Raw genomic sequence first — 16,413 nt, forward strand, 5'->3', positions numbered from 1 at the left:
GTCAGCGACTTGCAAATAATAACTACGTATGGATAAGGTATTCAAACAAGTCCTCCAAAGTTCACAAACAGGGAGAACTCATTTATTTATTTATTTATTTATTTATTACATACCGCCCCATAGCCGAAGCTCTCTGGGCAGTTTACAAAAGTTAAAAACAGTAAACATTAAAAAAGTAAACAAAATTTAAAACCATAAAAAACATAAAAACATACAGCCTTACAAAACCTTTCCTAAAAGAGTAGCAGACTGTAATATTAAAACTGTGGGGAATAGTATATTAAAAGCCAGAATGGTGGCATATTAAAAGCTAGTAATACTTAACAATACCTTTAGTATTTATTGTAAATTAAGTGTGCAGTCCTACAGGACTGATACGCACTAGACAGAAGGCTCCACAAGTGTCTGTAAGTAGCATATCAATATAACTGATTACTTTTGAATGTACATGGAGGCTGTTGTTGTTCTTATTGTTGCTGAGAGTGTTCAAACATACAAACCTTCTGCTGATGTGGTACAGTTCAGGAAAAAGCTGTTCGTCTTGCTAAATGTCTAATCTCCCCAAGGCAGATCGTCCAAGGAAAGCGAATGCGTCCTTGCAAGATTCGGTGACATGACAGAATTTACCAGGGGAAATACACCATCACTAGGGAAGGGTTTTATATTGCAAGTTTTCTTCGTGCCCATATTTGTCCACCAATGCCAGAAAAAAAGCTTCTCGGGGACTGTGACCCAAAGAGCTTTGTTAAGAGATGTTTTTCAATGAGAAGAAAAATTCTGGCCTATGCAGAATTTTGAACAACACCCACTACTGCACATATTAAATGTCTCTTCTACATCTGTAAGGCATTGGACTGAGGCCAGGGCCTAAAAGAGATATGGCTCACATAATAGCACTTTGTTGCTTACTCAAGTCTATGTCCCCCCCCCCCAAAAAAAAAGGTAATAAAGAGCTGCAAGGGCCTGGCAAGGTGAAGGGAAATCACAGACCTGGGGATGTATTGGCACTATCTTCACTCCGTAACTGGAACCTGCTTTAATCTGCAGTTGTCCTATTGCACCGGCCGGTGCGACGAGCATTTCTTCGTCAGAAGACGAAATCTGATACTCCACAATCACGTCTGCAAAAGTCCCCGCATGCCGGGTTACATTAATCTGGATGTGCCGGCTCAGATCTTTCTCCACCAGTACGGACTGCTTGTCAGAATACAAGGCAAATATCCCATGGGGATCATCATTTGCAAAAACAGTGAATCTAGAAGTGCTTTTCTCTAGATCCATATCAGCTCCTCCTTCAACTGAGGTAATCTGTACCACATAGTGCTCATCTAGTTCAGGAATATCATCAGGCAGTAAGGACAGAATAATCTCAGATGCCCTTTGCTTATCAGGAATTACAACAGAGCCACTGGTGTTAAGGAAATCATCGGTGGTATCGGAATCACTACTTAGTTCCCAGTGAATCTAGAATAAGTAAAAAATAAATAAAAACTATCATGCTATATTCAAATATGTTGAGATCTTTGTACCTTGTAGATAGAGTTCACACGAACAAATATCCCCCTCCAAAGAAATAGGTGCATTCTTTGAGAGACATTTAGCTCTTCCACATGCCTCCCACATCACCAACGGCAGTGCCCAATTGAATTGTTGTTCGTGCGTACCACTGCTTTCCAAATCATTCCACTGGAGAAATACATTTTTAAAAGCCCAGACATTCAGGAACTTTAGTTAAGAACTTTGGGGATCCAGCATGGGAAAAAATGATGTTTCCACAAGGTCTAATTCCACCCTCATAGTGAGAATGAAGTCTAAAGAGCTGTCAAAGACTTCAGATTACACTGTTGTAAGCAACTAAGTACCAAAGTAAAACTACCGTGATGTTCCCCATGGTGCCTTGAATTCGCTTTATGAAAAGCATGATACTCAGTGGCCCTCGTGGTGCTGATGGCTCCTCATAGTACTTTAGGGATAAGGATTCGGAAGCAAACTGCACAATCCCATTGGGATCCCCAAACTTTAGAATCTAAAAAAATCATAAAACAGCATAAGGGTGATAATTGGCTTTCCTTTTTGTGTGTGTGGGTCAGAGAAAATTCAAGTAAAGCAACAACCATATTAACTTCACATAGACTCTCCACCAACAGCCCTACTTTTTAAATGGCATGTGCTCTTGTTCCAAAGAACAATAAAACTAGTTTTCCATACCCATAGGGTTTTGGACTCAGTGTAGACCCTCACGTCACATGGGAAACAGTTAAGAGTTTTTCCAAATGAATTTTATGATATGACATAAGGGGGGGGGGTTGCTGTTCAAATAAAAGATTTTTTTAAACCACTTGGTGCATCTAAAATAGAAAACACACCCAATAATCGATTAATAACGCAAAAAAGTAACCAATCTGTTATGTACTGCAATTTATGTACACCATAATGAAAGAATATACTGAATATATTGTGTTAAATATTGATAATAGAATTGTATGTAAATACAAACAGGCACTTTGATTCCACACAGTGCGGCTCAGTTGTGAATGTGACGCTGACAAGTAGAAAAGATTACATCTCTAATACTGGAGCATTTGTATATTTGCAGTACTGTACGAAGACAGAAAAAGGAGTAGAAGAAACATTTGCTCAGGGGTGGGCAACCTGTGGCCCTCCCGATATTTTGGCCCACAACTCCCATCAGCCCTAGCCAATATATCCGATGGTGAGGGGAGCTGTAGGCTAAATCATCTGGATGACCACAATTTGCTCATCTCTGAAATAGGTGAAGTGTACAATGACCAGGGGAAGTGGAAGATGAATGTCAGCTTCTCAATGATTTGCTCGGATGGATTACCAATGCATTTTCATTCAACTATATTGCCACAAAGCTTTCAGCAATTGCTTGCTTATTGTTTGGCAGGAATGGCGAAAAAACAACCCAGTCTGTTCTAGTGAGCTATATAGAAGCAGTAAGAAATTAAAATAGATGTAATTTACTGTTAGTGTAATGTTGGCAGCCTTGGGATCTAGTTGTGTTTCACCCTTCACAATGCTCAGCCTAATAATGAAGGTTTCCTGAACTTCCACTTCTTCGTAAGGATAAATTTCCAAGGTGATACTTCTCAGGCCTCCTTCTGCTTCTTCAAAATAAAATGATCCATTCACTGGGTCACCAATGTCACTATTTAGAGCAGGTAAAATTACTTCTGAATTTGGTCCTAAAATGTCCCAATTAATCTGTGGAAGACATACATTTCAAATATAGCATTTATTATCATAGAATCATAGAACAGCAGAGCTGGAAGGGTCCTACAAGGCTATCGAGTCCAACCCCCTGCTCAATGCAGGAATCCACCCTAAAGCATCCCTGACAGATGGTTGTCCAGCTGCCTCTTGAATGACTCTAGTGTGGGAGAGTATAGTTTAAAAAATTGCAATATAATTGAAAAATTATGTTATCAGGTACAAGTTACCAAAGATATTAAAGTGAGGAAGGCTACAGAATTGCATAAGGCTCCATGTGGGTATGAGGACCCTGTTCAGAAAACATTCTAACCCATAATGGTTAAGCATTTTGAGTTAAACATGTCTTAGCATGTCGTGTGAACTATGAGTTAGTGTGTTCTGTGAACCATTCCTAGCGATGGTGGCTACATAACCATGGTTTAAACATGCTCACTAACCATTTGCTGCAAAACGTTTAGTGGCCTAACCATGGCTTAGCGTGTCATCTGAACAGGTCCGACGGTATAAAAATGTAAATAAATAAATATTTGGCTATACCTAGCACACAACAACTGAATTCATTCATTCCCCACCTTTTCAGGTAGCTGTAAATGATCTGTCAATTATTCAAAAATAAATACAAAAAGGTATGATCTCTCTCTCTCTCTCTCTCTCATATATATTGCAAACAATACACCTATCAGCAAAATTCAAAAAGAAAAGCAGCCAAGCAGAAACAACCACAATAAGAGGAAGGAAAGGCAGATAGAAGCTGCCCAGACCAAACACATGTTGAATAATAGTGTACTGACAGTCATTTGAAGGCAGGCAGGCAGGGAGGGAAGTGACTAGATGACTAAGGGTAAATGCCATGGTTAAAAAATTATAATCTACAAAGTGGATGCTACTAGTAAGAGGGTACTGCCTCATATACGCCTGTACCATGACCCAAATGCCAGAGGGATATCAAATAAGGGCCCTTATAAAGACCTAAGCATGTGAGTGAGTGCTAAGCATGTTAGAATTTGGATAAGCATCCTATTTGAAATTATGCTCCTCTGTTATGACACTATGCCTTAGGCTTTCAGATGATACCTTGTGACTTTTAAGTGTGACAGTGAGTAGCTGAATGACAAAGAAACACTATTCACCACAAACGGTCCATGAGGCTAATCAAATTCTCATTGTTTACAGATCACAGCAAAAAGAACACTGTAACAGTCTATTGTTATTGTCTTTCTTTTCAAAGTACATATTAGCAAACTCAATTTAGCAAACCCCAGTCAGATTATTATTAACATCTTCCTGTTCATTTTTACAGATGAGGAAATGCAAATCTAGGGACGGATCCAATAGTGTCTGGCTGCTAGTGCTGTTTACATTGCACTAGAGGAAACCAACACTTTCACAATGTTAATAGCACTTGCTCACACAACAGGTTTCCTGGGAAACCCATTGCGCTAGGAATTGCTGTTGACATTGCACTAGCATTGGTTTCCACTAGCACAACCTAAATAATGCCAACAGCTGGACACCATTCAATTTCCCCCTAAGAAGCTACTTTCCTTGGGAAATACTCATATGAGAGGATGGAATAAGATCTAGGAGAGAGATTTAGTTCCAGCCCTCTCAGACCTACTGGCAATGAAATACAATACAGAATCTCCTACAGCGCACACATATTGTATGAGTCTTTCTGGCATAATGGCACTGACAAAGGCAACTGAGGACTATGAATACCGCTCCCATACTGCTTCCCAACTGGAAAAATTCTTCCCAAATTTTATTATATTCAATAGCATGTATGGACCAGAAATGGTATATATTCTAGTTTACACCCTTAGAGAACACAATCTTATAGGAGGCTTCAGTGAATGCTTGCAAATTTCATCTCACTGCTTTCATAAGCATGTACATTTCTACCAAAAGAATCAATGACTACCAAAAAACAGACAAACCACCATGGAATTTGAGGGGGGTAAAGGCATACCTGAGAATCTCCTATCAATCCTCCAGTTCTTTCCAGCACCAAGGACAGCATCAATGACACATTAGGATTGGGGAGAATTATTCGGCTTTGGTTGAGGAATCGGACAATCCCATGGGGAGAGTCACTCTTAGTAATAGTTATTTGAGTCACTAGGTGGAGCCCGAGGACTGCTCCCCCGCTGGCACCTATTAGCTGGATTTCAAACTGTTCGTCATCTTCTCTGTTCCGGGGACAACAGAAAAGATCATATTTTGCTAGCAAACATTATCTCTCCACACAAGAATCACTGAAATCCAAAGGCCAGAAATGTGCTAGAACACTTGCATATATTTCAAGAGTAGTGCTGTAGAGGTATATGGCACCAAATCAAGACAACTCAGTGTTTTCTGCATTTATATGTGCAATTGCAGTTTATTTAACAGATAAACATTTCTTTCTAGGAGAAATTCACAATAAAAAAATCTCTGATAATCAGGGAATATATGGAGACAATAGTAGTTTTCTATTTTGCACTATCAAAAATTGCTGTACAGTTGAAAAATTAATTATTTTTCCAACAAGAAAGGATAGTCTTGCATTTTTATGATTGCCTTATAAATTATCTGCTATCATAAACTCAGTTCTATGCATAATAATATCACATGCAATAATGACAAGCACAATTGTTAAACAGTTGTTAGCAAGTGAATGAAAAGTGAAAAGATGTATTTAATATCATTACCTTTCCTCATCATCTGTGATTAAGACACTGATGAAACTCTGGTTTTGGCCATGATGAAAAATGACTGAATTATTTATAACACTGTAGTCAACACCATCAGGAAGAGCTGAAATACTTCTCAATTTGAAATCTGCAGTCACAGAGCCATAATTCCCACGTCTTCGCACTACTGGAATCATTATCATCCCAACATCCTCTTCAACTACCAAAGAAGAGGGGGGAAATGACTTCAAAATGAGTTCTGCTGCAACCCTATCCACGTTTTCTAAGAAGTAAGTCATATTAAGTTCAATGGGACTTCCTCCCAGAGAGGTAGAGCCTTAGTGTAGCTTTCTAAATTACATGCTTTTACATAGCCACTTGATTACAGGTTGATCTTACACATATAGGAGATACTCAGGAAGCATTAGGACATTGTCTTCAAATATCGCTCTCTTTGGGACAAAATTGTAATTGTAAAGAGATAACGGCACACATCCTTAAAACCTGATTATTTTCACTTGTTTGAACCTTGTGGGTTCATATAAGAATCCTACGCTCTTACTTTGATGTTCTTACATAAGTTATTTAACACATCAAGATTCATACAAAAGTGTCATTTTCCAGATGTATAATTTCTCCACATTATGCATAATATATGTTGGGGGCCTATCATTTCCTTTTATATACTTAGGAGACTTATCATCTGGTAGATCTAATGAATGCAAAGTGGAGCCTATATTAGCACTACAGGTTGTCTGGGTTCTGGTGCTTATATATCTTTTAGCTAAGTAAGTGGGAAATGCACAAAAGGAAATAGCAAAAAGAGATAATAAATGCCCTAAACTGGATGGCAGAGAACATAAAGGTCTACACAAGGCAATGCTACAGGTCCTGGTAGACTGAGTTGATGCTGCCTTCTGACTATCAATGGACTGCTTTAGTGGAAATGTAAATGAAACAATTGTGGCTACAGGTAAGACTGTTTAACACAGAGTAATCAGTTGGAGAGAGAGAGAGATGCATGTAAAGTTGTTTTGGATCACCAACAAAGGAAGCAGTTATGCTGGGAGAGCAGGCACAAAAAAATTTAAAAAGAGGAAAACGGCAGCTAATAACTGAGTCTGTAATAAACTCAGTATTTGTTTAGACTTCCCATTCATTTAGAGTCACAAAGACTCTAGGGCCATGTCATGAATTTAAGTTTTTCAATGACTACTAAATGTGATGGTGTGAAAAGGCACCTGGGCCCAGTTCCAGTAAGCTATTACATGCGTATCTGACTGACCCCAGATTAGATTATTTAGTTGCCTCTTCTATTCTCCCAAATAGGCAATTTGAGCTGTAAAAGTGTTGATCATCTGATTATGGCAACATGACTTTTTGAGGACAGAATGAAGGCAGCAGACGCAGCCCTAAGTGCTGAATATGGAGCTCCATCACACCTACTTTTTTTTCCTGGTATGCATCCGCAATTTCCACCTACATTTCATTAGCGTGTCAAGCGCTGGTCACTTTCACGTCCGTGCACTATTTTGCTTCGTTTACCTTTTCACCTGCGCCTGGCTCACACTTCCTGGTATTGCCACCCCACCCACCCCCTTCTCCTTCCCCCTCCAGTTCATTGATTCTTGTGGTTGATGGACATGGGCATCTTCCCCACCACCACCACCTCATTCTGGTTTTGTTGTCTAAAGATTAACAATTTAGCGTTTCATGGGCTGGGCACCTCATACAGCTGGCAAAAAGAAAGGAAGAGGGAAGTTGATTTGGGTGGATGATAGAGCAATGAGAGTGGGATTGGAGCAGTGAAAGTCCATTCGACCAACTCGATGCGCTGGAGGAGAACCACTCCTGCCCTCCCCTTTCACCAGCAAGACTGCCCTTCAATGCATATGCCCCTAAGAAGGGATGTTCTGCGACAGAGCGAGGACAGTAATACATGGAAACAGAAGGGCAGTTTTATCCCGTGTGGAGAAAAAATACCACAATTTCTCCACCCCAGAAAAACATAGAAAATAGAGGGGAAGAGGCGAGATGACTGCAGGACATTGTGTGATGGTCGTGGGGCAAAACAGTAAACTAGGCAGGACAAAAATGCAATAAATCTTGGTGTGATGGAGCTCATGGTGACTTAATACTAGGAAACATACCCATTAGTGTATGAGCTTCCTGATCTAGCGGCAGAGGTGTGCACAGAAACCTGGTTCTGTACAAGCAGTGCCCTCCCACTAGACTGGTGCATTGGGAGACTATGCAACTAAAAATCAAAGTCCTTAACTAAGATTTTTCAGATCTATAGTTAAATATCACAATTATTTGTAGACTTGATTCTGAACAGCCACCTTTATTTTTTATTTGTTGATACAAATATATTGCTTTTAACCTCCACGTTCGCTACATAGGGGGAGATTTAAGTGCAATTCTTTACTGTAGCCAAAGATGCCACTGGAAAAAATCAGTAAGGCAGGGGTGAAGAACCTTAGCCCTGGAGGTCAAATTCGGCCCCCAGGTGTCACAATCCACCCCTTCAGGGATTCCCTAGATAGCCTACCTCTTTTGCCTTTGGACCCACCCACCACTGAAATGCCTCCCAAATTTGGCATTTGGGCTGAAAGAGTTTCTACACTCCTACAATAAGGAAATGAAAACCTCAATGAAATACAGAACAAAAGAACACAAGAAGAGTGATGCTGGATCAGACCAAGGGTCCATCTAGTCCAGCACTCTGTTACACAGTGGCCAACCAGCTGTCAACCAGGGACCAACAAAGCAGGGCATGGTGCAACAGCACCCTCCAACCCATGTTCCCCAGCAGCTGGTGCACACAGTCTTCTGCCTAAAATACTGGAGATAGCACCCAACCATCAGGGCTAGTAGCCATTGATAGCCTTCTCCTCCAGAAACTTTGAATAGTTATTACTGTTTTATTATCACATTCATATTCTGCTTTTTTTCTGCAAAAATCAAGACATTGTACATGGGCTTCACAGGCAGTTTCCTATCCAGGTACTCAGACTGAGAAGCTGTATTATATGCCTTGACACCATGCCTGGGTACTGACACAAACAATGATTAAAAAAAACCAGTCAAATTATCCCTCTATAATGCAGTAGGAGGCTAAATCTTAACCTACCTTGTAAACTTGTATAGAGTGGATCAAATTCGATGATGCCTTCTGCATTGTCACTTTTTGATATAATGATTCTCATTACCGAAGCATTTCCTATTTCAGGGGGCTGGTCAACCTGCAGTCCATTTTCTTTTATCATAAAATCAAATCCACTTGCAAAAAATGTGAAGGGAAATAAAACAAATTAGGCAATAAGCTCAGATTCCTGCATGCTCCTATTTTTGTCCTTTTACAAACTGGCTTGGGTCAGCCAAAATACTAAACCATGGTTTGGTGCTATGACAATGAGCCTGGGTTTCTAATCCTGATTTGCAACCTTGGTTTTAGGCCCAATCATGAATCTCTATCTCGAAATCTACTGTTGAATACCGGACATAAAATGAAGACAACCAGGTTAGCTAAATGATATTCCATACATGGCACATTTTGCTGCCATGGCTAATCTTTTCCAATAGCATGAAATTTATATTTACCTTCCCTGCAGTTCCACTTTTGTAATTTCTACTAAAAACTCCTCTGGGCCTTCAGGAAGTTCATCATCATAGATTTCAGCATAAATAGTTTTAATAGTCTCAAGGGGATTGAATGTAAGCTCTGACAACATGACAGCAAAATCCACACCTTCTAATGCAGTTCCATTCAATGCCTGATACCAGAGGCGAACTTGTCCATAGTAACCATGTGAACGGACAACTGTGATGTTAGCCTGTTAGAGACAAATGTTTCTTAAGGTTTCGGCTGCACTCTTTCCCCAAGCATGCTACATTTACTAAATCCGATCAACTGGTTTAACTCTGGGATTAGATTTCTGGTAAACAGTAGAAACATTCCAAATAGAAAAATGCTACTTTGAGATCAGCTGCAATTGCCTTAAGCCATCAGAGAACACGTACAAATCAACACAAACATGGCATGTGTAGTGCTGATTTTTGGGTACTCTGGGGATTTATAAGAGCTTTTCCACAAGGACAAATATTTAGGTTGGGCATATTTCATTTATTCTGAAATTAATCACTTTGGCTAAGATGGTGACTCTCAAAATGGATCTGTAATAGGGCAGGTGAATGCAGAGTAACACTCATGTGCCTGAGGAACTCCTTCCATCAGGGCTTGGAAATCTCGGTCCCACGGGCCGGGTGCAGCCTGCGTAGCCTCCCCATTCAGCCCACGGTCTCACTTCAGCGCTTCAGACAACAATTAGGCTTTTTTAAAAATCCTCCATTCATGGTAGTGAAGGCCTTAAAAAAGTGTAATTGCCATGCAGGGGGCATTGGAAGGGTCTCTCCTGGGAAGAAGAGAGCTAGTGCTTCCCCTTCCCCTTCCCATGTACCATGAACTGCCCTTGGTCCATGAACCACCCAGGGAGCTTCAGCTATTGGGTGGTATAAAAATGCAATAAATAAATAAATACTACAAAATATATTAGTCCCCAAAATACCCCTACTCTGCAATTAGGTGTATAAAAAGAATTCTTTATGGATGGGATGAGGAGGGGCTTACAGCTGATCACAGCTGTGACCCCCCTCCCAAATTTCCTCCCTCCTAGTCCTGATAGTAGGTTTGGGAGAAGTCACCCACTGTCCTCCATGGAAGGCTTTTTCCAAGACTTGGATCATTAGGAACATAGGAATCTGCCTTATACTGACCCAGACCCTTCGTCCATCCAGCCCAGTATTGTTGACACTGACTGGCAGCGGCTCCCCAGGATTTCAGGCAAGATTCTTTTCTAACCCTACCTAGAGATACCAGGGCTTGAACCTGGGACCGTGCATGCAAAAAAGGGGCTCTACCACTGGTGCTGGCCCTGAGGGATTGTGGCCCCCAGTCCCTCCACACAAACCTAACATGGTTAAGATAGCCAACCAATTTGGGGGGTCCTACTCCTTCAACACAAAATGTGGGGACGCTGCTTTACAGAATCTGTTAGTATCCACCTTCACCTCAACTAAATAACAAATAATTGATGAATAAATTTTATGTTTATTGGCAAGACGACTTGCCATTAAACTCAGACTCAAATGCAGAACCTAGATCTCAAATAATGAAAAGTCATTCCAATAATTCAGTATTTCAATGTCACATACCCATTTTTCTTCTTCTGTTGTCTGCAATAGTTCCTGAGAAAATGCAAACTGCCCGTACGGCATGTCACTAGCCGCCATTGTGATATTTGCTGTGCTGGCAGACTCATTTATGGTTCCTCCATCACTGATGCCACTTAGATGGAACTGATAGTGATGTTTTTCCTCAGGGAGGTTATCATCTAGAGCCTAAAGAAAAATAAACAGAACAAGCGGAACGCTTTATGAGTAGTCACCACAACAGGTGGGTGGGGATTTCTGCTATTAAAAGTGAACCAAGATAGACGACCTCCCTATCAAGGACTCTAGGGGTACAATCAGAGGGGTAGGAAGCAGCAGTCAGGCGCCTCTCCATCATGCCTGGATTCAGCTCCAGCTGAGAGCCCTCTTCCCTCCTGCTACCAACCTTCACGGCTGAGGCCATCAGAGGGAAAGGAAGCAGCAGTCATGCATCTCGCCATTGTGCCTGGATCTGTATGGGACTATTAGAGGGAGATTGAGAAGAAGCAGCAGCTCTTCTACTGTGTCCATGACCTGCTGAACTTCACAACGAAGAATCTACTGCCTAAATATGCTTTCCCCACCCTTCTCCCTCTCAATCACATTTTCTTTTGTCTCATATATTTTAGATTGTAAGCATGTGGGCAGGGATTGTCTTAAGAAGTATCTTTATAATCCGCCTAAGGAGCCTTTTTGGCTAAAGGGTGGAATAAACATCTATATAAATAAAAATGTAAATGTTCGTTTGTTCCTAATCTAAAATCTCTGAAAGTTCTTCACCGATCGCTTTGAAATTTTGACACAACGTTGCATTCGAATACGCGCGTGTTTTTATGTAACTATATTATAGATGGGGACAAAAGTGTGTCTTAGAATCAAAGAAATAAGGTATATAAAAGCCCAGAGGCCTCCTCCAAGCCACTTATGCAAATAGGAGAGAAGTCACTGTGACATCACCAACCAGTAGGCCAATCCACTGCCTCTGCCTTCTCTCCTATTTCCATGGTCTCTCCTATTTGGCTCCATCTAGCGATGTTTCTCGGAAATGTGGCCTTCTGTGGAAGTTCCAAGTTCTGGAGAAAGGTAACTGCCAGGAGATTCCGGCCTAGCAGAGGGGCCAAAACCCACTAACCTCCTCACCACACCTGTGACAGGTAAAATCATTCTTTTTAATCTAAAATCTCCGAAAGTTCTTCACCGATTGCTTTGAAATTTTGACACAACGTTGCATTCGAATACACGCGTGTTTTTATATACCTATATTATATAGATGTCACACCTGTGACAGGTAAAAACATGCTTTTTTTAAAAAAAGCGCCATCCGTTGGACGTAAAAGGAACACATACTGGTCAGGCTGGAAGATAAATAAGCAGCAATGAAGCTGTATGGCGAATTCTTTCATTTCCCATACATGAACGAAGTCCAGCTGTTGTTCACTTAGCAGTACATCTAGAAAATGGACAACACGTTTATTTCACAGCTGCAAATGTGCAACAAATAGCCCTGAATCCACTGGCTACAACGTTAACTGCTTTCTTCACGTTATGTCAAAATGACGTGTGATTCGTTCGATGTAGAATTGCGTCATGAACAAAATTACAACACGGGTGATCTTTTGTCGTATGTGCAATCAAATATTCCTAAGCTAACGCTTGAGCAAAATGGCATTTACGATCAAATAATACAAACTGTCAATAACAGGGTTGGAGAAATCTTCTCAGATGCACCAGGAGGAACTGGTAAAACGTTCCTAATTACATTGATTCTGGCAGCAATTCGATCCCAAAATGACATAGCCTTAGCTCTTGCATCATCCGGAATAGCTGCGACATTGCTACCAGGTGGAAGAACTGCTCATTCCGCTTTGAAATTGCCATTGAACATGCAATTCATTGAAACTCCCACGTGCAACATTTCCAAAGCATCCGGCATGGGAAAAGTATTGCAAAAATGCAAACTTATTGTTTGGGATGAATGCACAATGGCGCACAAAAAAACGCTCAAGGCTCTTGATCGATCATTGCAAGATTTGCGTGGAAACATCAGACCATTTCGGAACGCATTAATATTGCTTGCAGGAGATTTCAGGCAAACATTACCTGTAATTCCTCGATCGACACCAGTGGACGAAATAAATGCTTCCCTGAAATACTCTACTTTGTGGCGACACGTAAAAACGTTAAAATTAACTACAAATATGCGTGTCCAGCTGCAAAACGATCGATCAGCTGAGATATTCTCACATCAATTACTGGAAATTGGGAATGGGAAGGTGCCGGTTGATCTGACCTCAGGATGAATTTCATTGCCTCATAACTTCTGCAATTTAGTGACGTCAAAAGAAGAATTGGTTCAAAAAGTATTTCCCAATATTCAAACCAATTAAAAGAATCACGATTGGCTGAGTGAACGAGCTATTCTTGCGGCCAAGAACAAAGACGTCTACGAACTTAACAATATTATACAGTCTAACATTCAAAGCCAGGCAGTCACATACAAGTCCGTCGACACTGTTGTGGAAGCAGATGAAGCGGCTAATTATCCAACAGAATTTTTGAATTCACTTGATCTGCCAGGGATGCCACCGCATGTACTGCAATTGAAAATCGGCGTGCCAATTATCATGTTGCGAAATATCAACCAGCCAAAGCTTTGCAACGGCACGCGGCTTGCAGTAAAAAAAATTACTGAGCAACGTCGCAGAAGCAACAATCTTGACAGGACCTTTCAAAGGTGAAGATGTCCTCATTCCTCGCATTCCTATGATTCCAACAGATATGCCATTTCAATTTAAGAGATTGCAATTCCCAATTCAATTGGCGTTTGCAATCACCATCAACAAAGCTCAGGGCCAATCTTTAGAATTGTGCGGTTTAGATCTAGACATGGATTGGTTCTCACATGGACAATTATATGTTGCGTGTTCTAGAGTCAGCAAACCAGACAATCTCTATATCTGCACAGACAATGGAACAACAAAAAATTTTGTATACCCACAAGCATTGTGAAATTAAACATATTAGAAATGTGCACTTTCTCTTTTCTTTCTTTTCCATTTAATCAGACTGAGCCACAGCAACGCGTGGCCGGGTACAGCTAGTGTTATAATAAACCAATAAATAAAACTTGTACTTAAGACAAGACAGATGTAGCAGCACTGTAAGATGCAGCAGAAGCCGTAATACACTAACACAATGCCAGATATGCTGCCGTCATGAAAGATATGCTGGTGTAACACTTTGGATATGCTGGCAGAAAACTCCATCAGGGGAGCTGCTATGCTAGGAAAGATGTGTTGGCGAAACAGCTAAAACAAGGCAGAGTCATGGATGGAATGGGGATGGAACAGAGGAGGAGCACACTCATTCTGTATCCTATCAATCTCCAGCCCATGACAACAGCCCTGTTGACAGTGCAAATTTACACCAGTCCCAGATCTAGCACAAGGAATTGCCTTTCAGGGTCTTCTCCATCCCAGATGCTGTGCAACAAAGGCTTTCCCTTCACATTTTTTGCCTCTTTGTTGCTAGGGTGTGGTAGGTAGAAATTCCTTTACTAAGCTCTAATAGGATCTGGCTTCAACTGGCCCACAGATGGGACTATGAGCATCAAGGATGCTGTGCTGATTGCTACCAGGGCTATGGCCAGTGGGTCCTCCAACAGCAGCTCACTCAAAATGGCCTCAAAATGGCATGCGTCTCAAGATGCACAGTTGGGATGGGTGCTGCTGCCAAGATATTGGAAGCAATGGATTGATACTGGGGAGAGAAAGGGATGATAAGGGAGGAGTGCTGAGGGGAAGAGGCCAGGAGAACTGGTGGGATGCTACCCAGCAGGGTTGACCTTTCAGGCAAAACAACAGTGGGAGAGGGGTAACTTGCCAGGGGGAACAGTGAGCCAAGAACACTGGTTAGCCTATCAATAGCCCATGGAGCTCTCCTCCTGGTTGGCTCAGTTCTGCCTGGGGGGGGGGGCTCCCCTCCATTTCTAGTGTGGGGCTGTACCACAGATTTGAACACTGACCATTCCTGCATATGTGACCTACACTGTTCTCCTCCTGCCCTTGTGCTCTTGGCATATATAACTGGGACTTGAGACAAGGGGAAGATAACTGCACCATGTGTCCGATTACGGCAGGCTGCTGTGACTGAATGGTTAAGGAGCTGCTCTGTGGTGTTTGCAGCATAGGTTTGAGTCCAGGGAGCTTCCCCTTTTTGCCTTTGACAAGTCTGGTTATGGCATGCACAATTGAGTGGGGGTCATTTTCCCCTTCCCCCTGGTGGGGACGGAGCTCACATCTCCCATTTCCCTACCCTGTGATCTATGCAGTCTCTATGTGTGTCCCCTTGTTGTGTGTCCTGGCTCCTCCCCTTTGGCTGATTGACAAAGGCATCTTTTCCTCCCTTGGTGGGTCCCAGGAGAGTTGTGTGTGTGCTCTGCAGGCCTCCTGCCCAGGGAGCTATGTGGCCGCTATACTGCGTGGACTCTTCTTCTTTTCTTTTGAGTGTTGTGCTCCAAACCATAGGCATAAGGGGATTCAGAGCCCTGCCTGCAGAGATGCCTGGGGACTCGCAGTAGTGGGGTTGTTACTGTCTGTGCTGCTGTAGTTTGTGGAGTGAGGTGTGTAATAGCACCACTGTGTATGTTGTGATGCAGGTGGGTGTCATGGGCCATGTCTCCATCACCATGAGTTCATTGGCTCATTCTGTGTGAGTGGGATGCCACAGATACATCCCCAAATCGGTGGGCATGGCTCTTTTTTTTCTTTTTCTTTTTTGCACCGCTAGGGGATTTTCAGACTTTTGTGTTTTCCTCTCCCCACTTCAGCTGAACCTGCACAGGTTATGGTGGACATTGCGCTGACGTGGTGGCAGCTTATCTCTGCACTTCTGCACAACTGGACTACAGGAGCCTTGGCTAAACTTCTAATTCTATGGTTCATACCTGTAACAGTACAATAGCAGCAGACTGCTTGTCTCTCATGGTCAAAGTCCCTGATATCTCTGCAAATTCCTTTTGCTCAGGTGGTGTTATATTCCAGGAGACAGTGACCTCTCCAGAAATCCCTGGCCCACGTTCTATGCTGCAGATAACAAGAGGCAGATGGTCATGTTTCAAATTTGCTTTCATGGTAGGACAAACACTGCAGTCAATATTAGGCAGATTTCTTCTCTCCAAAAAGGCTGCAGCAAAATGATAACTGCTCTTCTGAGTCAACAAACTGTATGTACTGAAATCCATTCAGTTAATATTTTAATTTTAAAGCCAACTTACTAGTTTTGTACTTTACAA

The 16,413-nt window shown here is 41.7% G+C and overlaps 1 protein-coding gene across 1 annotated transcript in view; it reads right to left on the reverse strand.

The window, feature by feature from the left end:
• The window catches only part of ADGRV1 (adhesion G protein-coupled receptor V1), a 319,443-nt gene that overhangs the window by 175,067 nt on the left and 127,963 nt on the right, over nucleotides 1–16,413 (reverse strand). Inside the window, exons 62-70 of the mRNA XM_063129627.1 lie at nucleotides 16,066–16,204; nucleotides 11,124–11,309; nucleotides 9,513–9,745; nucleotides 9,043–9,191; nucleotides 5,928–6,129; nucleotides 5,207–5,426; nucleotides 2,989–3,228; nucleotides 1,877–2,026; nucleotides 991–1,464 (exon numbers count right to left, since the gene is read on the reverse strand). Of these exons, the coding sequence (XP_062985697.1) occupies nucleotides 991–1,464; nucleotides 1,877–2,026; nucleotides 2,989–3,228; nucleotides 5,207–5,426; nucleotides 5,928–6,129; nucleotides 9,043–9,191; nucleotides 9,513–9,745; nucleotides 11,124–11,309; nucleotides 16,066–16,204 (1,993 nt within the window). The remainder of the gene's footprint in view (nucleotides 1–990; nucleotides 1,465–1,876; nucleotides 2,027–2,988; nucleotides 3,229–5,206; nucleotides 5,427–5,927; nucleotides 6,130–9,042; nucleotides 9,192–9,512; nucleotides 9,746–11,123; nucleotides 11,310–16,065; nucleotides 16,205–16,413) is intronic.

This window comes from Elgaria multicarinata, chromosome 6 (genome assembly GCF_023053635.1).
Source record: "Elgaria multicarinata webbii isolate HBS135686 ecotype San Diego chromosome 6, rElgMul1.1.pri, whole genome shotgun sequence".
Lineage (NCBI taxonomy): Eukaryota > Metazoa > Chordata > Lepidosauria > Squamata > Anguidae > Elgaria > Elgaria multicarinata.